This window comes from Henckelia pumila, chromosome 4 (assembly GCF_033568475.1).
Source record: "Henckelia pumila isolate YLH828 chromosome 4, ASM3356847v2, whole genome shotgun sequence".
Classification (NCBI taxonomy): Eukaryota; Viridiplantae; Streptophyta; class Magnoliopsida; order Lamiales; family Gesneriaceae; genus Henckelia; species Henckelia pumila.
In genome coordinates, this window is record NC_133123.1 from 15,525,749 (window position 1) to 15,551,470 (window position 25,722).

The 25,722-nt window shown below is 36.5% G+C and overlaps 2 protein-coding genes across 2 annotated transcripts; one reads left to right on the forward strand and one right to left on the reverse strand.

Annotated features, from left to right (window-relative positions):
* The first annotated feature begins 4,795 nt into the window (after positions 1 to 4,795).
* Positions 4,796 to 8,268, forward strand: LOC140865017 (MLO-like protein 13). Its single transcript, XM_073269499.1, has 14 exons — positions 4,796 to 4,948; positions 5,168 to 5,225; positions 5,314 to 5,492; positions 5,612 to 5,728; positions 5,872 to 5,932; positions 6,125 to 6,198; positions 6,433 to 6,507; positions 6,598 to 6,686; positions 6,790 to 6,839; positions 7,147 to 7,187; positions 7,288 to 7,494; positions 7,577 to 7,644; positions 7,732 to 7,792; positions 7,936 to 8,268. The coding sequence occupies exons 1-14, from the start codon at positions 4,826 to 4,828 to the stop codon at positions 8,131 to 8,133; spliced, it is 1,401 nt and encodes a 466-aa protein (XP_073125600.1). The 5' UTR covers positions 4,796 to 4,825; the 3' UTR covers positions 8,134 to 8,268.
* Positions 8,269 to 8,495: 227 nt separating this feature from the next.
* LOC140860541 (uncharacterized) lies at positions 8,496 to 11,948 on the reverse strand. Its single transcript, XM_073263545.1, has 5 exons — positions 11,889 to 11,948; positions 9,551 to 9,826; positions 9,228 to 9,464; positions 8,881 to 9,098; positions 8,496 to 8,757 (listed from the first exon to the last, which is right to left on the reverse strand). The coding sequence occupies exons 2-5, from the start codon at positions 9,809 to 9,811 to the stop codon at positions 8,496 to 8,498; spliced, it is 978 nt and encodes a 325-aa protein (XP_073119646.1). The 5' UTR covers positions 9,812 to 9,826; positions 11,889 to 11,948.
* Between the last annotated feature and the right edge of the window lie 13,774 nt (positions 11,949 to 25,722).

Here is a 25,722-nt window from a genome sequence, read left to right on the forward strand (position 1 = left end):
CTTCCCACTTCCTCCGATACTCTACACATTGGTAAGGAACCAAAGGACAAAGGTGTGTCAGGTCTCAAGTCTCTTATCAGGCCTTGAGTTCAAGATTCAATTGTAAAAAACCTTTCATCCTACAAAAAAATGAAGGAAAAACCAAATTTATTGTCTTATAATTTTGTTACTTTACTATATTAGTACTTTATGTTAACAAATTTTAGTTTTAAATCTTCTAATTTTTTATTTTTGGTAATATTAATCATTTTTCATTGAGAATGCTTATGTTATCTTACACACATCAACATCACATCAGCAAATATTATATTAATATCATGTCAGCACAATTAAAAAAAAAGACTAAAATTTAATTGTAAAAAAAACAAAAATCACGAACTAAAACTGAAATTTGATAACATAGAAGATCAAAATCAACAAGAGAAAAACACACATGGAAAAAAAAAGTCGGTTAAAAAAAGGACGAAGGTGTGCGGATCACACTTGAACAACTTTCATGTAAACCCAATTACTAAGCAGTTGTGACACAACCATTCATCAACTTCGTATTCATGCACCATTATATTATGAGAGCCGAATATAATGAGATGGCTTACAATTAAATTATATATTCATCGACCTTATATTTATTTATTCAACTAGAAGGCTTCACCTGCCATACACTTATTTTTCATATAAATGGTTCTTAAATATAGCTAGGGTTTATAGACGAATAGAAATAATCTACCGCGAAATTTAAATGCTAGGCCCTGCTCTAATATCTTGCCTACGTACGATTTCCATTTAGCCCGCAACTTATACTATTGAATTTGATTTTCAATATTTGCCATTTAACAATTTGAGAAACTATATATGTACATTTGGGGCTTGACAAGTGGGAGGCTAATTAATTGGAGGATATTAAAAGGGGAGCCTCCCTTAATTATATTGGAGGATAAAAGTTAAAAATCAATGTTAATTGGTGGATATGAATATTACCCAAATCATATATATCCGATGGTCAATATCTCTACACATGAGCATAATTAATGATATATTGTTGATGTGACAATATAAACATTGTATTTATGATTAGAGTAAAACTCTTAAGGTAGGTTGAACTCTACCATTGCTTCAACTTGGTGTTAAAGACAAGAACTTGTGAGGTCAATGAGTCTTAGGTTGTATTTGGATCGATAAATGGATATGAAGTTAAGGATTTCAACTCCTACATGTATAATAACAAATCCATTACTTGACTTGTATTTCAAATTCCAACAAGTTATTTTTCGAGTTATTGTAGTGGATTTAAAAAAAAAACATCAAACATGGAGTCATTTCAAATATTTCATTCAAATACTCTTAAAATCTAAACCTAAATTCTCCAATACAAACACAACATTAATTAACTTTACGAACTGTGGATGCAGTTGCAAGCTGTGTTTTAGTTCTTTATAAGTTGTTTCAAGTGGACAGATAGGACCCATGGAATCGGAGTTTCTAGTTTCTACTATAATTATTATTACTAGCAACTCATATATGCACGCTATAATTTGTGTTAGTATATTTTTTTAATTAATTAATCATTTAAAATTTTAAAGTTATTAATTATGGTAATAAATTATTTAGTTATTTTTAGATTTTACTAAAATACTTCTTATAATATTTTTTTGTTAAATGCATAAAGTGACATTGGTTCATCTATATTAAAATGAATGAGGTATGTATTTTAAAAAGCTGATACATTATGCCGATGACGTGTAGTTTATCTGGCACTAGGGTCCCAAGTATATGACGAGACTCAAGTTCAAGACCTAGTTATAACAAAAATTCCCAACCCTAACTCAAAAAACAGAAGTTGATACATTATTATATAATCTGTAAAGAATACTATATGACATTGTTTGGTTTGATGTAATATTAATCTATGTATAACTTATCTCAATTAATTTCGCCTTATTTTCGTCATATTATTTATCTATTTATTAATTAATAATTTTACATCAATTAAATCAAATAAATTATAATCTATCCATCAAATCAAATAATGTATTAACTATGTTTTCTTATTTATTTTTAATTTACATTATATTACTTATCTATGGATTACTTATCCTATCACTCAAACCAAACGGTGCCTATATATATTCCATATGCTTACAGACGTTGGATTTTGAATCTTGCAACACTTCTTACTATAATGGTGAAGAATTTTTATGAAAAAATATCAGAACTCCCCAAACCTATTATTAAATTAAATATGTGATGCCCCTATACCAAATCCCCCGTGAGAAAGAATTGAAGATTTAAGAATGATTTATAACGTGGGCTACAATAAAATTCTATAACATATAGTAACCCGATTACCGTTTTAAACTGGTTAAATGTTAAACATGATCAAAGGTTATTAATCAAACAAATTAATTAATTGCCTAAACAAGTTCAGAACCTAGGAAATGTGCTTCGGAAGCACCAAAGAGTTCGGAAGATCCGAATTCTACTGGTTAACTGTTAAACATGATCAAAGGTTATTAATCAAACAAATTAATTAATTGCCTAAACAAGTCCAGAACCTAGGAAATGTGCTTCGGAAGCACCAAAGAGTTCGGAAGATCCGAATTCTAGTTCGGAAGTACCGAACTGGTAGATGTTGAGTTCGGATTCAGGGGATGTGTTCGGAAAGTCCGATTATTGTTAGGTCATGCAGAGTGTGAGGTGGCAATCATATAGAGACACGTGGGAGTTCAAAAGCACTGAACTAGGGTTCGGAAGGTCCGAAATGGGGGATCGGAGCTTCCAAAGTCCACAGTTCGGAATGTGGTAGCCAAGCAGGATCGAAACGTCCGATCGTCACCTATAAATAGTCCATCTAGGATTCATTTTCCTTGGTCAAACCAAACTCCTCTCTTTCGTTTCTTGTGCATTCTTGGGTGTTTTTAGCTGCTTATTTGAGGGTCGGGTGCTATTGGGACGCTTTTAGTGTAGCAGCTGAGTGGTGCGTAGGGAGCCTTCGACATCAAATGGCTGACTACGGACGCAGATATAAGTATAGACTCTTAGTAGCTTTTGGGAATAACTATTAGTCTAGTTAAAACTTTTAGTTAGCTATAAGTGATATGTTATTCACTTGATGATAGACTTGAAATTTTGACCCAATGCTGCTAGGTTGCTTGTTAGAGGTACGAAAGTACCATCCGAGATATCCTAGTTGAGTATGCATATTTTAGGTGTTGCATTTTATCTGACATATTTTATGTACATATATTATGTCACGATTATTATAATGATGCATGCTAATGTTAATGTTAGCCTGTATCCTTGAGATAGCCTGTTGTGGGGTTGCTCAACCCCTTTTCCTTCAGTGGATGGTTGGACCCGTTTGTACGGAGTCAGGTCACCTATATCCACAGTTGATTGGTGTAGCCTGTAGGAGCCACCTCCTGGTGCGACGGTCCAGAGTGCTACATATCATGTCGTCTCTTGACTCAGTAGAGTTGACTGAGATAGTTCCCGGTATCCCGTACATTTGCGTTCACCCACTCATAGCAAGAGTATACTCATACTTTCGTATTGAGTGCTTTCATCTATCACATCCTCGGTTTTGTCTTGGACAACTCATTCCACGGCCACCTTAGGTTGGACGGAACCAACAAAAGTGGTCGTTGAGGTAGCGGTTGCATCTTACCAAGGAGCGATGATCTGGTTAATTTCAGTTCAGTTGGTTTATTATGCTGTTTTTGATTTGATTGTATAGCATTTGGGTATACAATTATGTTCGATTGAGTTGTAATATTTTAAGTTTCCATAGTTTAATTTTTTAATATTATCTTAAGTTAATTGCATGCTATTAAAATTATTTAGTATGTGATGCGGGACGGGTCGTTACATGTAGTAACTTGGGTTAATTATTTTCTTAAAATGAAGACGGATACAAGTTGTTATAAAAATCCATTATGTAGCCGCGCAGGCGTAGGTCTGGCCCGGGATGTTACATAATATTCGTCCGAGAGGAATTCATAAAGGTAAGCTCACACTTTATCTATTATGTTTGGGTTTAATAATTGTTACATCTGCTAGGAGAGTAATAATTAACACGTAGTACTATTTGATCGCTGTTGCAGTTAAGATTGAAGTTGTACTATTACCATCAGTAACTTTTTATAAAACGCTAAGTACTCGATTCTAGAAAAGTTCTAGCCACGATCACACATTATTACGGAGAGAGAGAAGCATTTGGGAGAAAAATTTTGTGATTCATGATCGGTGAATACAAGTTTCTATTAATATATATATATATATACATCACAAAAAGATATAGAGTAGGTCTCTTGTGAGACGGTCTCACGGATGAGACGGGTCAACCTTACCCATATTTACAATGATAAGTAATACTTTTGACATAAAATATAATATTTTTTAATGGATAACCTAAATAGAAAACCCGTCTCACAAAAACGACCCGTGAAACCGTCTAATAGGTGTTTTTATCAAAGATATATAAGTTTAACCAATTAAATTGAAGCTGTTATTTACTTAACTAATTGCCTGATATTTACAATATTACCTATTATTGCATAATAGACACCATCAATATTTTTTTACCAAGTTAACGTAAGGCCTCGAATCCTAGTACAATGTTAAATGTTCCTTTCTTAAGCACTCATCTCTCCTATACTTTTCCTTCATTCCAAAAATACTTTGCCTTGCTTTCACCATTCTTCCTGCTATTTCAACAGTTTGTCTCTCAACTTCTACATTATAACAATTTATCCGCCTCATTTTGACTTCAACTAATGATCATTTGTCATATTTCATTACTAAATCAACTCATTCAGACACGCAAAAAATGTCGGGTGGCGGGTCAGGCCGCTCGTTTGAGTATACACCGACATGGGTTGTGGCTGTCGTCTGTTTCGTCATTGTTTCCATCTCATTTGCTGCCGAACAGGCTCTTCATCGACTTGGAAAGGTATGTGCATGCACATGGAACCGGAAAATGTATCGACGAAAGTGATACAAGTACAAAATTCAATTTTTATATATAATCGGCACTTTTGTATAAACTGCAAAGCTAGATATGTATTTTAGAAGTATTGCACATCAAATTTGCACTCATTTTTCGATCAGAAACGAAACCATTGAAGATTTAGCATGCTGCTTAATTAGCTAACTTTGGTTTGTGAATCAGTGCTTTAGGCAAAAGAACCAGGATGCATTGTTTGAGGCTTTGCAAAAGCTAAAGGAAGGTACATCATACATGCATTTACATGATATACATTAAATTTTCTGGGCAGTGGCCAACTTGAACATAATTTAATGTATCGATTTTCTCAGAGTTGATGCTTTTGGGATTCATCTCCCTTCTTTTGACGGTGTTTCAAACGGTGATAAGCCATCTTTGCATCCCTCGTTTTCTGGCCGAGATCATGCTTCCATGTAAGTTGGAAACACTTCACGCCAACCGCGGAAGGAGGCTTCTGGCTGAAGAAGCTCTTTCACAAAGCTGTCCAAAGGTATTCTAGCTACTTAGGAAGAAGATGCATCTTGTTGATATGTCTATCTAATATTTACAAGGAATAGTTTGAGACGATTTCGAAAAAAAACAACAAAAAAAATGTGCACATGCGTGCAGGGACAAGTGCCATTTTTGTCTTTAGAAGCGTTGCATCAGCTGCATATATTCATATTTATCTTGGCCGTCGTTTATGTAATCTTTTGCGCCTCCACCATGGCTCTCGGCGGAATCAAGGTATATATAGATTTCTTCCTGATCAAATGTATGACCATAAATCTTATATATTATCTATTATATATACAAAGATTTGTTTGTCTTTAACTATTTAAAGCATGTCATGGTACTTGAAACATATATGTATATGCTTTGCTTTACAGATACGCGAATGGAGGCATTGGGAGCAATCAATAAGAAATGAAGCGTCAACACATCGTAGAGGTAGCTAGCTAGACTTAGAATCGTTACATCTTTCCTAGCTCTCTTTAATTTCTTCCTCGCTGAAAAAACGTATCGCACAAAACTATTGTTCTCATACAGTAGTGGTTCAAGTTTTTTACCCTCCCAAAATACTATATATTATTATATTTTAAACATAATATAAAATATTTTATTTGAATTTCCTGGATGTAGGTCATCCTCACATGCGAGACTTTATGAAACGAGCAGGCAACTATTGGAGAAAATTTCACATTGTCAGCTGGGTGGTAAGTTCCAGTGTGACAGGTCACGTTTGGGAGACGGATTTTCGAAACAACCCGCGACCCGTTAAAAATATTAACTTTCACTTGCAAGAATGAATTTAGTCGACATGTCTTATGAATATAGATTTTTGATACCATTGTACATGAGACCTACTCTTAAAACTTTTGACATAAAAGTGATATTTTTTATGAGGTGGATCGATAATACCCGTTATTTCCTGTTATTTCCTCGTGCAGGTAGCATTCTTCAAACAATTTTACGGCTCCGTCACCAAATCAGATTACCTAGCACTAAGACAAGGATTTATTCGCGTAGAATTCCCTGACCATATTCATGTTCTCTTGCATTTCGACTTAAATAAATTCGTTAAATATCTGTTTCTGTTTCTTTTGTTGGTGCAGGAACATTGTCCTAGCCACCCAGATTACGATTTTCACAAGTACATGCTGAGGACATTAGAACACGATTTCAAGAAAATCGTAGGGATAAGGTTATAAAAATAATATCATTATTTTTCCACTCATCAGCCATATACAAGCTTGAAACTTATGCTGATTCATAAAAAAAATATTAAAAATTTGATCTTTCAACAGCTGGTACTTATGGCTCTTTGTTGTGATCTTTTTGCTCGTGAACATTGCAGGTACTCTAAATATTCTTTTTCTTAGTTCATTACTACTGTTTTCCGAGTCAGAGTAATATTGATTAGTCGTTTTGTGCTTGTATTGCCCCTGCATGTTGGATCATTTTTTGGGCTTATCGTTTTTGCAAAATGAGGGCTGATAGTTATAAGAAGTTGCTATGGAAACATGAGGGCTGATAGTTATAAGAAGTTGCTATCGAAATCCATAGTAACTCGTGCAGTACATAGTATAGTTTTTGCAGCCGCATAGAACGTGACAGTCTTAGGAATGAAACTAACATTAATTTGCACTGAATGGATATTGCAGGATGGCACCTGTATTTTTGGCTATCATTTTTACCTTTAGTGGTAAGTGACACAATTCTTGGTTGTTAAATAAATTTACTGAAATGAGTCTAAACGTGCCATGCATGTGTTCTTTTTGGGTGTTTTGTTTAATATATTTCAGCTGCTGCTTATCGTTGGGGCTAAATTGGAGCATATTATCATAGAATTAGCAAAGGATGCTGCAGAAACAGAGGGTGACCCTGAAGGGACAAGAGTGAGGCTCTCTGACGAACTGTTCTGGTTCCATCGACCGGCCCTAGTTCTTTATCTGATTCACTTCATTTTGTTCCAAAATTCATTCGAGATCGCATTCTTGTTCTGGATTTGGGTGAGTTGGAACTACATTCTTTCAAGTTTCCGCTCCATTTTCGCGCCAAATTCTGGTAAAAGTTGCTGTCTTTTCTTCACAGAGCACATATGGAGTCAAGTCATGCATCATGGAGGACCTGGGATTCATCATCCCTAGAATTGTCATTGGGTACTAAATATAGAATCAATCACTTGTCTAAAATTTCAAGTAAAAAGATTATGGTTAGTTTAAGTACTCATAATCCTTTGCTTGCAGGGTGGTTGTTCAAGTTCTTTGCAGTTACAGCACTCTACCTTTGTATGCATTAGTCACACAGGTAAAGCATAAGCGTCTTTATTAATGGATCAAATTCAAAACATATCTCTGGCTTTGCCTTGCAACAATTTTGAGATACTGGAGGTTTTGATTTTAATGAAAGCGAAATCAGTTATGTATACTTTCTTGTTTCTTGGAAAGCAGATGGGTACAATGTTTAAGCAGACCGTTTTCGCCGAGTTTACTCATGGACTCATACTGGACTGGGCAGCATCATCGCATAGGAGTGCCCACAAAATGATTGCTGAGTCAAGCAACAGTCCGATTTGCGTTGCTCAAGAACCAGCAACAGCGGAAGCTGTGATCGAACTTTCTCGTCCAAACGGTTCTGGGATCCCATAACTTGGAATAAAGATTAGTCATATGCTGTTGGAGCTTATTTTTCTTCATGTTTGTCTGCTATTTATCGTGCAGGAAACGAAAATGTACAGAAAATATGGGCTAGAAAATGGAAATTCTGATTAAAAATGTCACAGATTTGGGATTAGTAATAAAGTTTTTATTCAGTTTAATCCTTTCATGTTAGTACATTGTTCTATACATATTTAGACAAAATACAAAGGGATAATAACAAGCCCCTTTCCTTCTGAAAATCATTTACGTAAAAGAGATCTTCACTAAGGTAGTGTTTGCAACATCTAAAAACAAGTGATTATGAATTTTTTCCCGACGAATTTGAGAATGAAAAATTCATAATCACTTATTTACGGTACAGACGCTACAAAACTAAGATTATGCTTTTCAACTGTAATAGTATTAAGCTCAAAACTGCTGTCACCAACGGCAGAGCATTGGCTGTTTGGTTCCGCTGTTTCAAGATCTTTCAATGTTCTTTTAGCATAGACGGTGAAACCAATGGCCGCGATTATCGCAATCATGCAAGAAACAACATTATAAATCACCTCCACTGGAGTAAGGTGATGGTGGCCATACTGGACATCTGCTACTGTCCTTATAAGCCGGCCACTGCAGGAAAATAGCCCCAAAATGTATAAAAGAGAGACCCGTGTCAAAAAATTGAAATACGAAGAAAAGAAACAGTTGCACACCATTTTCAGGAACAAGGAAGGAATGTAAAAGTGAGCTGACCTGTAGATGTAAAGGAAGGCCTCCGGAATCATTCCAGCAATCGATCCGCAGAAATAAGGCCAGACTCTCATGCTTGTTACCACTACCGCGTAGTTAAATATCGTGTATGGAAACGGTGAAATCCTAAAAAGAGCAACAACTTTGAATTGGTGAAACCAACTTCCTTCTCCAACCAATCTCATCATAGCAGCTTTTTTAGGCCATCTATTCAACCATCGCTGCGGATTCATCAAGAGAACTTGAGTTCAATGGCGTATAACAAAAGCTCAGGATAAAGAACCAAAGCCTATTTATTATGGATACAGGCATATAACAAGAAACAAAACCAGAAGCTAACTATTTCTTACATGAATTCTGTCACGAAATAATAAACCGATCAAGTACGGTAGGATCATTCCTATGGTTGTTCCGACCATGATTATGACAAATCCCAAGCCGTATCCAAAAAACATCCCAGCTAGCCACATGGAAGGGCCAGAGGGAACTAGAAACACAGGAAGCAGAGCTAAAGAAGCTACGAGTACAAGTGCAAGAACCGGACGACCAAATGCAGTGGCTTCCCAACGAAAGATTGGAAAAAGAACCTATCAAAATGATTGAAACACAGATCAGATACACAACAAAACTGGACAAAACATGCACTAGAAAGGCGAATAAATAAGAAAGCAACCTTCTGTATAAGAAAGGGCATTCCCCATTTGAAGAATACAAGGAGAGTAAGTATCAAGATTGAACACCATATTACTGCCTTGATCCACCACATAAGAGATTCTATCCTTGATTGTGTTTGAGATTCAAAAGTATTTGCTTCAGGTGTCCTCATTTCGTTGGCTATAACGAATCTCGTGTACCCATTGTTGTCCCTCACTTGGCCGCTGCCACTCCTGGCAAGTTTTATGTCCAAATCTTGGGTTGAATGCGGAATATTCATCGAGACACCGGACGTCTGCAAAAGTGTTAAAACTGTTATGAGGTAGAGAAGTTAGCACATTAGCACATCAAGGCATATGCATCTAAGCAAAGAATAAAATCCTTCAGCAACAATCTCTCTCCTAAACTATAAGATGGCACATAAATTCTTATTTTGAAACCAGCCACATTATAATTGTCCCAGGACTACACATAACACACAGCACTTCTTTGACATCTTCGATTGATTAATTTCACAACGTGGTGATAGATATAAAGTAGTTATGAACGGGTTGTAGCTGCACTTGCAAGCTGGTGGTGTGATAGGTCATATTATGTTGGTCAAGGCTCTAAAAAGCATGACAGTCTATCAAATTAGGGGTGGCAAATTTTACGAAAATCACGACCCGTCCCGATTCCCAACCCGTTCTCGTCCTGAATTTTTTTCGTACCGAACTTTTCCCGACCCGAATGTTCGGGATTTTTTTCGACCCGATCAATGTCGGGATCGGGATCGGGATAAGCAACCCTTCCCGACGAAATTCCTGACACGACCCGAATATAAAAATAATATTTTTTAATAATATTTTTTAATTAAAAAAATATTTTTTTTAAAATTTTATGTTTTAATATTAATGTTTTATAATTATATACCATATAATTTTTTTATATTTATCTTTTTTAATATTAACATTGAGTTATAATTTTTTATTTTGTTTTTTTTATTATTATAAATAATTATATGTTTTTTTATTAATCAAGTAGTTGTTTTAGTTTATTTGTAATGTACTAAAAAAATGTTTTAGTTTTTTAATGGTTATATATAAAGAAATTTTAATTTATTTGTAATGTATTAAGAAATTGTTTGATTTTTTTCACAAATTTTTTTCAAAAAAATATTTTCATAGAATTTTTTTTTAAAAAAAATATTATTCGGGATTACCCTCTTCCGACCCAAAGGGGTCCCGAATGTTCGGGATCCCGAACATTCGGGTCCCGACACATCTCGGGTGCGGGATCGGAAAAAAAAAATCTCAATTCCTATCGGGACGGGAATGGGGTAAGGGGGTCACGGGACGGGTCCCGACCCGATTCCACCCCTAATCAAACTTCAAACTTCACAAGTTTAAGCAGCTCAAGATTAAGAGGGTTCATTTCAACCTACCTATACAGGCATTACCTCCATGATAGATCTAAGGGTCCTCGTTTATCAATACACGTGGGGTCCACTAAAAATAATGGATCTCACATTTATTAAATAAATGTCCACCGTTAGATCTACCCCAAGGCAGTGCCTGTATAGGTAGGATCTAACTTACCGATTAAGAGTGAAGAAAAGTATTTAGTTTTTATTATAATTGTAATTATATCAAATAATTAATAGATTAAATATTACGTAAACATAAATATTTAAAAAATGAATAGTTAAGTTATCAAACGTAAGTATCAAAATCACAAATTATATTTCGAAACTTTTTCGTCCCTTAGTGACAAAGAAATAAAAGGGTTCGGGGCAAAATTTATTTTAATACATTAAGCCTTTTTTAAAATTATATTATATATATTATTAAATATTTGTTATTTAAAAATAAATTTAAAATTTTATAAAAAAAATGAATAACAAACTAAAAAATTTACCTTTTTCACTCTTAAAACAATCAAGCAAATGATTGACCTCAATTTTTTTTTTCAAAAATCGATTTCAAGCAAAGGATCGACCTCTTTTTTCATGTTTTTATCCAAAGTAAAGTTTTTTACTCACGTTTCACGCTTATTCGTTCTTAATCGACATTGTTTTGCACTATTTACCACAATGATATTGGCTTCTGGAGTGTGAACCGTCAAGGGGAAACCAAAGGCTTCATTAATTTAGATGGAAACCTGCCACACACTAATTTTGTGTTAAGGATGAAAGCTAAATAAAACCATTGCTCTACTATTTGAAATCTGTAGCTAGCAAGGCTGATCGAATCGGAACTCAAAAGAAGAACAAATACATCAATAACTCAAGAATCATCAGCCAACCTATTCTGTTCCTAAAAATATTATTCACCAAGCCTAGCTCGATAAAGATTAGTAAAAAAAAAAGATTTGAACACGTACAATTACCTTTTGCAGATCGACGATATCTGCAATACTTCAAAAGGCTCCAACTCCCCCGTCTTCGATGCCCAAACAAATTATACACGAACTGAAAGAACAAAGAATATTGGAATTGAATTTAAAAATAATAATGAAACAAATAAAAAAGAAAAGCTTCACACTTCAACACAACATGCACACCAATTTTTTTTTTTAAAAAATGACGATAACAAACATGACAAACTCTAAACTTCATAAAAACAAAACCAAAAGGGTGATTCTACGTTACACCTATAGTTTTTTCGGTCGCATTTCCCACATGTTTGTTTTCAAGTGCCCAAACATCTCATACAAATAACCCGCTGTTGCATGAAGCACCCCATAATAAAATACAGTTAACTAACTCACATGAAAACCAAATCCCAAAAAAAGAAGAAGAGAGTTTGAAATGTTAACTCGAATAAAATGGGAAGTAACTCGCCTGATGACCGCTTAGTAGGAGCTAGCTTTCTTGTTTGTTTTGTTATATTTTGTTCTGCTTCTACTTTAGTACTGTTAGGCTGATTAATATCGAACCATTAGATAAGTGAAATCTTGCTTTTGTGGATTTTATAATTACATGAGGAAAAAATAAATAAATTTGGAGGTGTACAAAGCATTCTCCTTTGGAGCAAAAAAATGGGATTTGTAGGTGGCGTGTATGGTTGGATTTCACTCTATTTTTTCTGGCAGTTATTTTTTGCACCGGAAAATTTATGTAACCACACAGGGATATTCGACTATGCTCTTAATTGGTTTCTTGTTTTATGTTCAAGTGAGTACGACGTGTGTCCTATGGGCCACTAGAAGAACTGTCTTCTTTTGGAAGCGGGATTTATTCTGGATGGCAATAACTCACTTCATTTGGTCTCAAATGTCCCAAAATTGTATATAATAAAAAGTTCGTTTGATATCAAAGTTTTAGATTTGGGACCAGATATTTAGTTCGAGACTCAACTGGAACAATTCCCTCCTCACCCTAAAAAAAATGTCCCAAAACTTGAACGAAGATCGTCTGTCTCTCAAGATTAATTAAACAAAGTCAAACATCAGGGTTATAAAATAAAAAATGAGTATGATGCCTACAGAGGCATAAACAAGTTGGTAAGACCTGAGGTGATGTGGGAAGAGATTTCCCAGCGTTGCGGGTTCGATCCTCGTGTGGAGCATATTCTTGAAATATTATGGAGTATGATCTGGAGGTTGGCCATGTTGCTTCCTCCTTCATGTCCTGCCGCTCGTGCACATCTCTCGATTTAACATTTACATGAGCCAATGAGACTTCACTCATGTGGAATGGGGTCCCTTTCGGGGTCAACTCTTTTAAAAAAAATGAGTATGATATATGATTTGATTTTTGCATTTGATTAAACAACTAAATATATAAACATACATCTTTTCGTATATATTAAGTTATCCTAAATTAAATATTTTAACAATCAAGAGCTGTCAAAATGGACAAACAAACGGGTCTGTCTGTGACCTGCCAAAAGCGGCCATTTGACGAGACATGGCGGAACATATCGGCTCGTCATTTGGGCAGGCCAGTTGTGAAATTCGTAACCTAATTCGTCTATTTGGCTGACCGGCCCAACCAATTCTTAGTTATGTTAGGTTGGAGGAGTTAGGAAATTGCTAATCCAACCTCTCTCTATTTGTTCGTGTGAGGTGGACCAACCAAACAGATCCAATCTATACTGACGACTCTAATTTGCTCTATTGTGAAGCTCTTTCCAATACTCTTTTTCTTCTTTTTTTTCCTGAGTTGGATAGAGGTGTCGAAACGAACTAACAGGAAGAGGCGGGCTGACCCACCATTAAGCGGAACGCAGGGGAGTGGGCCGGCCCGACCCAAAATTTAGGCGGGTTGAAAAAATACCAACCAACCCGCCTATTTTAGGAGGCGTGATGGGCTAATCCGACGGGCTTACGTGTAATTTGGCGAGTTGAGCGGGCCAACCCGCAACCCACTACAACCCACCATTAGACAGGGCGGGACGGTGTGGTACGGGCCAACCCATCATTTGATGGGTTGGGAAATTGTCAACCCAATCCACCTATTTTATATGGGGGCGGGTCAACCCAATGGACCTAACTAATCCATTTTGATAGAGCTGTCAGACGGGCTGGCCCGTCCCGCCCCACCATCACCCGGGGCCCGTTTGGGTTGGCCCGTTTAGGCTCGTTTAGGCCCGCCTCCAAACGGGCCATAAAAACCCCGTCCCGGCCCGCCGCGGGTTGCGGCCTAGGCGGGTCAACCCACCAAAATTTTAAAAAAATAAAATATATATATAAAAAATTCAAAAAATAAAATTAGTATTTGAGATTGAAAAAAATATATCAACAATGTTTTTTTTAAGAATATATCAACAATGTTAAACAATAACAAATAATAAATGTCACAATCAAACAAATCATATTGCAAACACGTAGTATTAATATTTTAAAATCAAATTATTTAAAAATAAGCATTTTTATGCTCATAATTCAAAAAAATTAAAAAATTTATTTTTTTAAAACTGGCGGGTTGGCCCGCCCCGTCCCGCCTCAACCCGCGACCCGTTTGGGTTGGCCGTTTAAGCCCGCCTCCAAACGGGCCAGTAATACCCCAACCCAACCTGCCAATTTTTCATGGCGGGGAGGGCTGACCCGACGGGCTCGACCCGTTTTGACGGCTATACATTTTGATATCTTTAGAGTTGGGGGAGAGAATTGTTACAACTAGGGTCTCAAACTTGAGACTTCATTCTAAATTTAGGACATCGGTGCAAAATGAGTTACACGTAATCGACTCCAATATGGGTTTCTAAATTAATATAGTTGCAAATGATCTAGATAAGAACATTAATTTCCTTACATTAATCTATCGATTCCAATATTTATCACACACATAAATTTCAAAGACAGGCAACACCTATACCTAAGTGCTAGTAATAATAAGGATATAGCTCCTTGGGGTTTTTTTTATTAGTAATTTTAAAAGTTATTTTTTTTTAAAAAAAATTAGTTTGAATTACAGAAGTACTGCAAAACTCTACCAATAACAGCGGACGTGGCAGCTTCAATTTTTTTTTTTTTTTTGTTTTATTTTTTTGGTTTTGTTTGTTTGTTTTTATTTATAATATTGATATTTTATTTAATAAAATAATATTCGAGATTACATATCAAACGTGCGAACTTCACTGATTGAAAGACAAATAATTTTTCAAATAATAGATATTGTGGGAAGATCTCACGGATGTTTATATGTGAGACAGTTCAACCGGGGTCGGTCCATATCTACAGTAAAAACTAATAGTTTTCACATAAAAATAATATTTTTTAATGGATCGGGTGGGTCAAATAACCTTCTCACAAAATTTCTTAGTGGAACCGTTTCATAAAAGTTTTTTTTGATTTTGTAAATGATGGTGAACTGGACATCCATTTTTTTAAAAAAATCTTAATTTTGAAAATTTGTAATCTTTTTATTTTTCTAAAAAATAAATTTTTTAACTTATTTTTTGACCGACATCATACATCTTCCTTTATTTTTTTGAAAACCAAACCAACACATATTTAAATAATTTATTTTTAGAAAAATAAAAAAAGATTACAAACTTTTTTGAAAAATAAATTACCTAATATTTTAAAAATTAAGAATTTTTTTTTAAAAAATAACTATCCAGTTTACCATCATTTTCAAAATTAAAAAAAATTCAATGAAACGGTTCCATCGAGCAATTTTGTGAGATAGTTATTTGACCCACCCCAACACATGAAAAAAATATTATTTTTTACTGTACATATGGATCAGTTTGACCTGTCTCGCGAATAAACATCAGTGTGATTATCACAAGATATCTATTATTTTAAAATATTAATTGTCTTTCAAATTAATGAAGCTCTCATGTATGAATGTAGTATCGAATCTCATTTTATTAAATAAATGATCAATATTGTAAATAAAACATACAAAACCAAAAAAAAAAAAAAATTGAGGCTGGATGTTGCAATTTAGTTGCAGCGTATTTTTTCAAAAAAATTATTTTTTAAATTACTAATAAAAAAACCCGAACTCCTTGAAAGATCCAGCAAAAAACAAATAGCTCCTCCCATAGTGGGAGGATTGGGAGCTCTTTTCTTAGTCAAAAAAGGGAGAAGAGCATTTTTTTAAAAAAAAAATTACCTTTTTTTCAATCAATTCAGCCATTTGATTGTTTTTTGTTTTTTACTTTTTATTTTTTCAAAAACAAAATGCCTATTTGTAATATATTTTGTTAAATTAAATTACTCATTTTTCATTTATCTTACAATTTCTTAGTACACATTAAAATTTTATTGGGTCTTTGATAAATTATTGAAACTAACAATTACAAACTAGTCGTTTCAATGTAGCAAATATGTATTCCTTCTTTTTAATTAATTTATACAAAATTTTAATAATAATTTATAAAAAATTAAAATTTTTGATTAATAAAAAATATATTTATTTTTTATGAAAAGTAACGTATATAAAAAAATACATATGTATACATAAATATATAAAACGTATAAACTGATAGTGTAAATTAATTGTGAGACCCATTATACACTAGTTGAGATATTTTAATTGAATGAGGGTCCATAAAAAATATGCTTGGAATTTTTTTTAGTGAAAAATTGTATAGATTTTTTGTTTTTTTGGTAGCGAAATGGAGGTCAAAGAAGTTCAAGTTGAGCTTTTCAACACCGTGGGTGTTTAAGGGGCAAACTGCAAATTTGGTCCTATATGTTTGTCATTTTGCGATTTTGGTCCTCTATGTTTTTATATTTCAGTTTTAGTCCTGCATGTTCCGATTTTTGGCAATTTCGGCCATTTTTATTCGAAAATGTTTACGTGGCACTGTACGCGTCAGCTCCACATCAGCACTGAATTGGTGCCACGTCAGCGCCACGTCGGAAAAAAGACTAAAATTGCCAAAAAAAAAAAAAGATAGCGGACTAAAACTGAAATCTAAAAATATAAGGACTGAAATCGCAAAATGAAAAACATACAGGACCAAAAAAGCAATTTTTTCGTGTTCTAAATTCATTGTCAAACAATTTTCTACTCGATCCCATAAGTAGTATTTCTTTTAAATCTTCCCCATAAGTTCATTGTAATATCCCATTTCTCACTCAACCTTGATTCTATCCTTGACCATGAATTTCGTGCCATTTTTCGAACTTTTCAATGTATGCTCATAATTTTATTTTATTGGTATTTTTTTAAATAATGTATGCTAAATAAATACAGGGTTATATTATTATATTCAAAATAAAATTTTTATTTTTTGTTTTCTAATGTTGTTATTTAAATAATTTTACCATGCACACTAATTTCTTGATACAAATAAACAATAAAGTCTTTTTTTTAAAAAAAAAACAAGAAACTTAGTGCATTTGAGCCCCGGTTTCTTGATATATATCTATATATTATTGATGTTTTCCCTTTTACCAATTTCAACTGTTAATTTCCACATTGTTGGGCTTTAGCCAAACTATCTTTCTATATTTCCAAGCCCACTACCCAAAGCCATTTATTGGATACCCTTTTCCTAACCCTCATTGAATAAGTGCGTGCAATTCTTTCTGGTGTGCCTGTGTGTAATAAAGTTTCTGGCGGCTGCAAGAGAGACAAGAAGAGATCGTGAGGTTGTGGGAAAAATAGTGATAGAAGGTTGTTGGGGTGCTTCATTCTTCGTGTCTTTGCCTTTCTCTTTGCTTCGTGCTACTCTGCTTCTTTCTCGTTCGGTATAGGACATTCCTACTGGGGTTTGAGGCCAAAACTCAGTGCATCTGAGCCCCAATTTCTTGATATATATCTATATATTATTGCTTGCTATTTTTCCTTTTGGTTTTGTTTGTGCAGGTTGAACGTAGGTGGCAAAGAAGGGAACCAGATTGATGGTGAACTGGACGATAGAAGAAGTGGATACTTAATAGTGGTATCAGAGCCATTGGTTGAAGCTGTCCATCGCCGCCAGGTGCCGCCGCTGGCCGCTGGGCCTGTCCGTTGTGTCGTCGCACTTGCTGTCCGTCGTGCCGCTGGTTGCTGTCCGTCACGCTCCAGCTGTCCATCTTGTCGCCGCTTCGGGTTCTTCAGGATCAAAATTCTTACTTAGGGTTTCGCTCTAGTATATTGGCTGGAACCGCTTTTATTGCTTTAGTAGCATAACCGTTGACCACAGACGTTATGTGCTGGGATTTGTTGCTGGTAGAACCCTATGGCTTGTTGGTTACTTTTGTGTTTCCATATCCGTGGTTTTAGTTATTTCCGCTGTGTTCGCTATGAATTTGTGTGATTTATTTTTTTTCTGTTTGACGATTTGCTGGATTTTGTTCTTCTATTTTTTCTGTGTGAAAAATGTCTATGATTGGATATAACCTCGTACCTTTTAATGGTAAAACGGATTTTCAATATGGTAGCAGAAAATGAAAGGTATTTTTGTAACTCCCCAGATTCGACGACTATCTTCATTATATAAAGACGTGTCTTTTCGACATGCTTATGTCCTCACTCACACGGACCCTGAAAAACTTCCCAAGGGGTCACTCATCCTATAATTGCCCCAAGTCAAGCACGCTTAACTTTGGAGTTCTTATGTGATGAACTCCCAAAAAGAAGATGCACCTTCGTGATATGAATAGTACCTATCAAATATTTTAAGCCCTCCTCAACTGTGCAGTCTCATACCTACACAGTCTCAGAATTACTCTCATTCCGGCATGATATCGGTTCATTCATGTCTCCCTTTTCCTAGAAGCCTGCCAAGAGCCGCTCATTATCCGTACAACCTCTTGGCACCGGCGATCACTCCCCGCCCTCTTATCAGCCCCGAGCGTCACATGTCCACCAGCTTCCGCCTGGTTCGTCCTAGAACCATAACGTACTAAGAGAGGTCTGCTCTGATACCAACTGTAACACCCCAAATTCGACGAGTATCCCAACTGTATCAAGATAGGTCTTTCTGGTATGCTTATGTCCTCAATCACACGCACTCTAATAAACTTCCCAGGGGTCACCAATCCTATAATTGCCCAAAGTCAAGCACGCTTAACTTTGGAGTTCTTATGTGATGAGCTCCCGAAAAAAAAATGCACATTCGTGATATGAGTATTACATATCAAATCTTACACAGTCTCAGAATCCGTCTAATTCCGGCACGATATCGGTTCATTCATGTCTCACTCCGCCTAGAAGCCCTGTCACGCCTCGGGCTCAGGCCCGCGCTTGCGTGTAATAAAATGTTGGAAGAGATGCCCCTTGAGCCTGGTGTGAACTCCTAACCTACTTATTTTCATCCAACAGCTAACTCGATGACACTTTGGTTGCCACAAAGAGATTTCTATCTCCGAATCTAAGCTACCTCATCACAGTCAATCAGTCTATTTATCCCAGCCAGGGGTTGTTCCAGAGAGAATTCCTACGGCATCAACAGGAAAGCGGTCTAAAGCCAATATCGATGAAAGGGGCGTAGCGGGGAAAACAGTTCCTTTGATAGGTTAGCTAGAAGAATCAAGAGAATAACGAAATTCGTAAGAATTCTTCCCAATTCCATGGTACTTCACAAGTAGTCATTCGTATTGCACAATGTGCCCCTATAGCAACTACTTTTTATTCGTCTTCACTTTATGAAAATGATTAATCCAAGTTGATATAGAAGTCCATTGTAGCCCATTTTAAACTCATTTAAAACATTTTATTTTTTTCATGTGGGACATGGGTCTTACAATGACCCCTCTTTGAGAATGCGGCGTCCTCGTCGCGACCTGACCTTCGATCCAACAGTACCGGGAATCTAGAGATGGCTCCTACAGGTTCAAGAGTTGGCTCCCGTCATGTAGCACTTTGCCCCGCAGGTTCAAAAGGTGTCTCCCATATACGTATCACTTTGTCCCACATAGCACTTATTTCCCGGGGTTCCTGCTGGTGACCGTCTCTGATACCATTCTTTCACGCCCCGAGCTCAGACCCACATTTTCGCGACTGCACAATGTGCCCCTATAGCAACTACTTCGTATTCGTCCTCGCTTTACGAAAATGATTAACTCAAGTTGCTATAAAAGTCTCTTGTAACCCATTTTAAACTCATTTTAAACATTTCATTTTTCCCATGTGGGACATGGGTCTCACAATTTTGGTTCAACAAAAAGTTTTTAAAGCGATAGACTTGTCATATTCTGCTGCTGAAACTCCTGATAAAAAGGCTGAAATGGATGAGTTTGCTTATTTGTCTATAATATTGAACTTGTCTGACTCTTTGTTAAGAAAAGTTGGTAAAATGAATCTGCTAAAGAACTTTGGGAAAAATTAGAAGAACTTTATGTTGAGTCTTCGTTGCCCAGTAAATTGTTTTTGCTTGAGAAATTTTTCCCGTTCAAACTTGATTTAGACAAAGACATGATGAAAATCTTGATGTGTTTACCAAACTTGTTCAAGATATTAAGCAAACCGGAGATGAGAATTGTAACGCCCCGATTTTATCTTAATTGAATTTATTTGAGATAATCGGAGATTCCAGAGTTCAAGAGCCGACTTGATTTTGATCAGGGTCTATTTTGCAAATTTTGGAAATTTCAGGAACTAAAACGCAATTTTGGACTTTAATAGATATTTATACTTGGGATTGACTTCTTTTCTTCATTTCCTTCCCCTCAAAGCCGTCTCCCTCCATTAGAGCCGACTTCAAGCTTTCTCAAGCTTCCAGATTTCACTTTCCGGTCAATCCGTCTGTTAGAAATTATTTCTGAAGGCAGATTAGCGATCAAGACTGTGAGAGCTTCGTTCTTTAGTAAGTTTTTCTTCGATTAACTAGACTTCTATTTTCGGATGTCGTTAGAATTGATTGAGTTTGGAGTATGTTGATCTTGGCAGAGTTCTGATCGTTTATTCTCTGTCGGTTTTGAAATAGAGCGTCGTTCGGATTTGTTATGATTTTTGGAAGCCATTTTCGAAATGAGGATTTTTAGATTTGTTGGGTTTGAGATTTTGTTGTTGTTTGGGCATTGTATTGAGTTGATATCGTTGTTATGATGTTGTCTGCGATTCAGGTTTAATTAGAATATAGCCGTTATGCCGCCGATTTGAAATTGGGACTTTGAACCGTTTTGGGTCGATGATATTTGGCTATTGAGTTTGATCGTCATTGTTGATCTTCTCTTACCTCCGTACAGATTCGTTCGAAGGCCGTTGAGTTGTGAGATTTCAGGAGTTGAATCGCTTTGAAGATTATAGCCGGTATAGTATCGATTTCTTATATTCGATTGAGAAAGTTTGATGGAATCTTGATTGAGGAATCATTGTTGTTTCCAGGTTTGGAGCATCGACGTTTGAGTAAAGGTATAAGATGACTTATACTGGAATGGAACGAGTGACTCGAATCCGACTTGATTCGAGTGTTCCGAAGAATCACATACTTGCATGTTATTTGCTTTTACTCGAATTTAGTTGATTGAGTTATGTTTGCATTGCATTCATCTTGAGCTAAGAATCCTTGATTTAAGCGGGCAGGACGACCCTTTTATGTTAGACGTTTTGGGGGCTATATTGTGAGTGGCCTGGGTGTAGCCATTTCACCTAGTGCTAGCATAATCCTTATAGTCGCACCAAAGTCTAGAGGATGGAGATACGTAGCACCACCTCGATCGGGAGAGTCGGTGAGTTGTTTACGTGATCTCATCCTCGGGATCCCAAAAGCAAAAGCAGCAATGTTGTGATTATCCGGACTTGATAATCCAAGAGTTTTAAAGACATGCATTTCATTTTGATTTGTCTTGAAATTGCATGGTTGATATTTGAATATCTGGAAGTTGATGTATTTCGATTTGAAATGCTTATTTGATATTGCATGCTAGTCTCTTTTGTTGGGAATATTATTCTCACCGGATTATCCGGCTGTTGTCTTTTCTTTGTATGTGTGCTTGGCAACAGGTGGGGCAGGACCGAGTCAGAGATCGTATGGCTAGGTGGATGAGTTTATAGAGTGAAGCCTTGTTGTTGTAGAAGTCGATTATGTAATCGAACTTAGATTGTATTGTTGGGTAACTGGCGTTCAGATCAATCACGATTGATACCCGGTGCAGCGGAAGTTTAAAAATTTTATTATGGAACAATTCCATAGTGTGGGTATCAACCGTTTAACGATTAAATTATAAGTGTGTGTAAAATTAAATAACAATTATTAAATTTTACCTTCAATCTCGAAGCGAGATTATTGGACTCCAACAGATTTCTCTGCTCTTGTTGTCTCTCCCAGGAACTGATGAACTCCTTCAATCAGGTCCACGAATGGAGGTTTAATCCCTCTGATAGATTGCACTAGAAAATCTATCAGAAGTTTTCTACGAAGAGAATAAACGAATTTGATTCGCTATTCCAGACTGCAATTCAAAATCACAGACCGGAATTTCTCACGCAGAGAAGGGAGGGGGGCGGCCGAATTTCTTTTGAGAGAGAGCTAGGGTTTTCGATTTTCTGTCTCTCAAATTATGACCAGTTGTGTGTAATTTCTGTACTGCAATAACTTATTTATAATGCAGGCCACTAACAGCTTAGGGCCCATTAGTCATAAGTTGAGGCCCGACAAGCAAAGCCCGCACGTTCAGAAATTAATATAAAATTCATCGTGACTCCGATTGATAAACCGATTTTACCAATGTGCACAGAAACCATTTCTGCACATTTTAAAGTCAAGATAAATTTTCCTGAATCCGAATTCAGTGGTTTCCAAAAATGTCCATCCCTATGTCATTTTAGGAAATCCTACTCCCTTACTCTTATTTAAGAAGTCCAACTTCTTTATTCATTAAATTTAACTCTTTAAATTTAACTATCTCAACGGGGATTAAAACTCCATTACACTGTGTGACCCTCAATGGTTCAGGGATACAGCTAGCCGTGGGCTCACAACTCCTTGTGACTCGGAACAACACTTTCCGACTTGCCCAACGAATCATGGTAAAGCGCCTAGCAACATTGCCCCATGATTCCCTAGGTATCACTGATAGTGCCTACAAGAACCAGTAGATTTTGGTTAGCGTACAGTACGGTCCCTTCATCCATATATCCCGATCGAATCAACAACCATTGGTATATCGAGAGTCGCTCAAGATTCGATAACTATGCAATACATCTTGAAGATCAAATTAGTGACATCGCATGTGCTACTAAGAAACCATTTCTTAAATCACATCAAGTACTCTGGCCAGAGATTCGTCACACTAATATCTCCTCAGATCGCATAGGATATCCACACTCGCAAGTATGTGGTGAATCCTTGACAACAATGCATCGACTCCTATATGTGTTGTAACTGTACCCAATCCCGACACCTGATGACCCCCATAGAGTCGGTAAACGAGTCAAAGCACAGTACTAGCATATAGAGTCTCCATGATGTTTCAAGTAGTAAGGACTAATGGTGTACAACCAAAACCGCGGACTTTATCCACTCGATAAGTGATAACCACTTGGAAAGTCCGGATAGGGTAGTTCGATTATTCATCCTATGAATATCCATTTGCATGCTTCGAACATCTCCATGTTCCCTACCAATGAAACGTGGTACTCCGCATCGCAAATGCTAGTCTCAAACTCGAGCGATCCTTATTCTTATTATCGGACGGCTCAATCGACTAAGAACAGTTTAGAATATACAGTGACTATAAGATGTATTTCATGATAGACATCCCCATGTTCTACCACATCTTACATACACTATAGTATATTCAAGGTCTTTATCAAAATAACAATAGTATATCATAATATAACAATATGAAGAAAGATAAAATCATTGCCATTAAAAAAAAAATGTAAATTATATTAAACAAAAGATTGTTTATACAAAGAGTCATCAAAGCCCTTAGCCACAAGTTGGCTCACTGGGCACCCACTCTTTCAATCTCCCACTTGCCCTATAGCCAACTAGTCATACTACGTAGACCCATTGCTTCGCGATGTTTGTCAAACAATGGTCCTGGCAAGGGCTTAGTAAGCGGATCAGCGATATTGTCTGCAGAGGCCACTCGTTCGACAGTGATGTCTCCTCTTTCCACAATCTCCCGGATGATGTGGTATTTCCTCAGTACGTGTTTGGATCTTTGATGAGACCTTGGTTCCTTTGCTTGAGCAACGGCACCCGTGTTGTCACAGTACACCGGGACTGGACCAACAAATTCAGGAATGACGCCCAACTCTTGGACGAACTTCCTCATCCAAACGGCCTTTTTAGCAGCAGCTGATGCTGCAATGTATTCAGCCTCAGTGGTGGAATCCGCTGTGGTGTCCTGCTTGGAACTCTTCCAAGAGACAGCACCGCCATTGAGCATGAACACAAATCCAGAGGTTGACTTCGAGTCATCCACGTCACTTTGGAAGCTAGAGTCGGTATAGCCTTCCAATTTCAGATCTCGTCCTCCATATACCATGAACATATTCTTAGTCCTTCGTAAGTACTTAAGAATGTCCTTCACGGCTTTCCAATGCATTTGACCAGGATTAGCCTGATATCTGCTCGTGACACTCAGAGCAAATGCTACATCCGGTCTGGTAGATATCATCCCATACATGATACTACCTATAGCTGACGCATATGGTACATGTGTCATATTCTCTATCTCTGCATCAGTCTTGGGACACATAGACTTGGATAAAGAAACTCCATGACACATGGGTAGATGTCCTCTCTTGGACCCATCCATTGAAAACCGTTTCAATATGGTGTCGATGTAGGTTGATTGAGTGAGTCCTATCATTCTCTTAGATCTATCTCTATAGATCTGTATCCCAAGAATGTAGGATGCCTCACCCAAATCCTTCATCGAGAATCTACCTGATAACCATATCTTTGTTGACTGCAACATCCCTACATCATTCCCAATGAGTAGGATGTCATCAACATAAAGTACTAAGAATGTCACAGCATCCTTAACTACTTTCTTGTACACGCACGGTTCCTCCGGGTTCTTGATGAAACCAAAATCTTTTATTGTTTCATCAAATTTTTGGTTCCAACTTCTTGATGCTTGTTTTAGACCATAAATTGATCTCTGAAGCTTGCATACCTTATGCTCGCTTCCCATGGATGTGAACCCCTCAGGCTGCTTCATATAGATTTCTTCCTTAATGTCTCCATTAAGAAAAGAAGTCTTCACATCCATTTGCCATATCTCATAGTCATACCATGCTGCTATGGCAATAAGGATTCTTATGGACTTGAACATTGCAACTGGTGAAAAGGTTTCATCATAGTCAACTCCTTGTCTTTGAGTGTAACCTTTCGCCACCAATCGCGCCTTGTAGGTCAATACCTTACCATCAGGCCCAAGCTTTCTCTTGTAGATCCATTTACACCCTATTGGAACAATTCCATCAGGAGGATCTACTAAATACCAAACTTGGTTTGTATGCATTGAATCCAATTCAGACTGCATAGCTTCAAGCCATAAATTTGAATCCGCATCAGAAATTGCTTCCTTGAAGTTTCTTGGATCACATCCAATGTCGGGTTCATCTTGATCCCCTTCAAGAAGAAGACCATATCGAACAGGAGGTCTAGAAGTCCTCTCGGATCTTCTAGGTTCAGGCGTGTCCAGTAATGGTTCCTGAGGCGTAGGATCGTTATTTTGTATTTCGGGTTCTTCTCGAATTTCTTCGAGTTCCATCATCTCGCCTTTCTTATCCAATAAGAACTCCTTCTCCAAGAAGGTGGCATTCCTTGAAACAAACACCTTTGTTTCAGCAGGATAATAGAAATAATATCCGATTGAATTCTTCGGATACCCTACAAAATAACATAAGCTGGATCGACT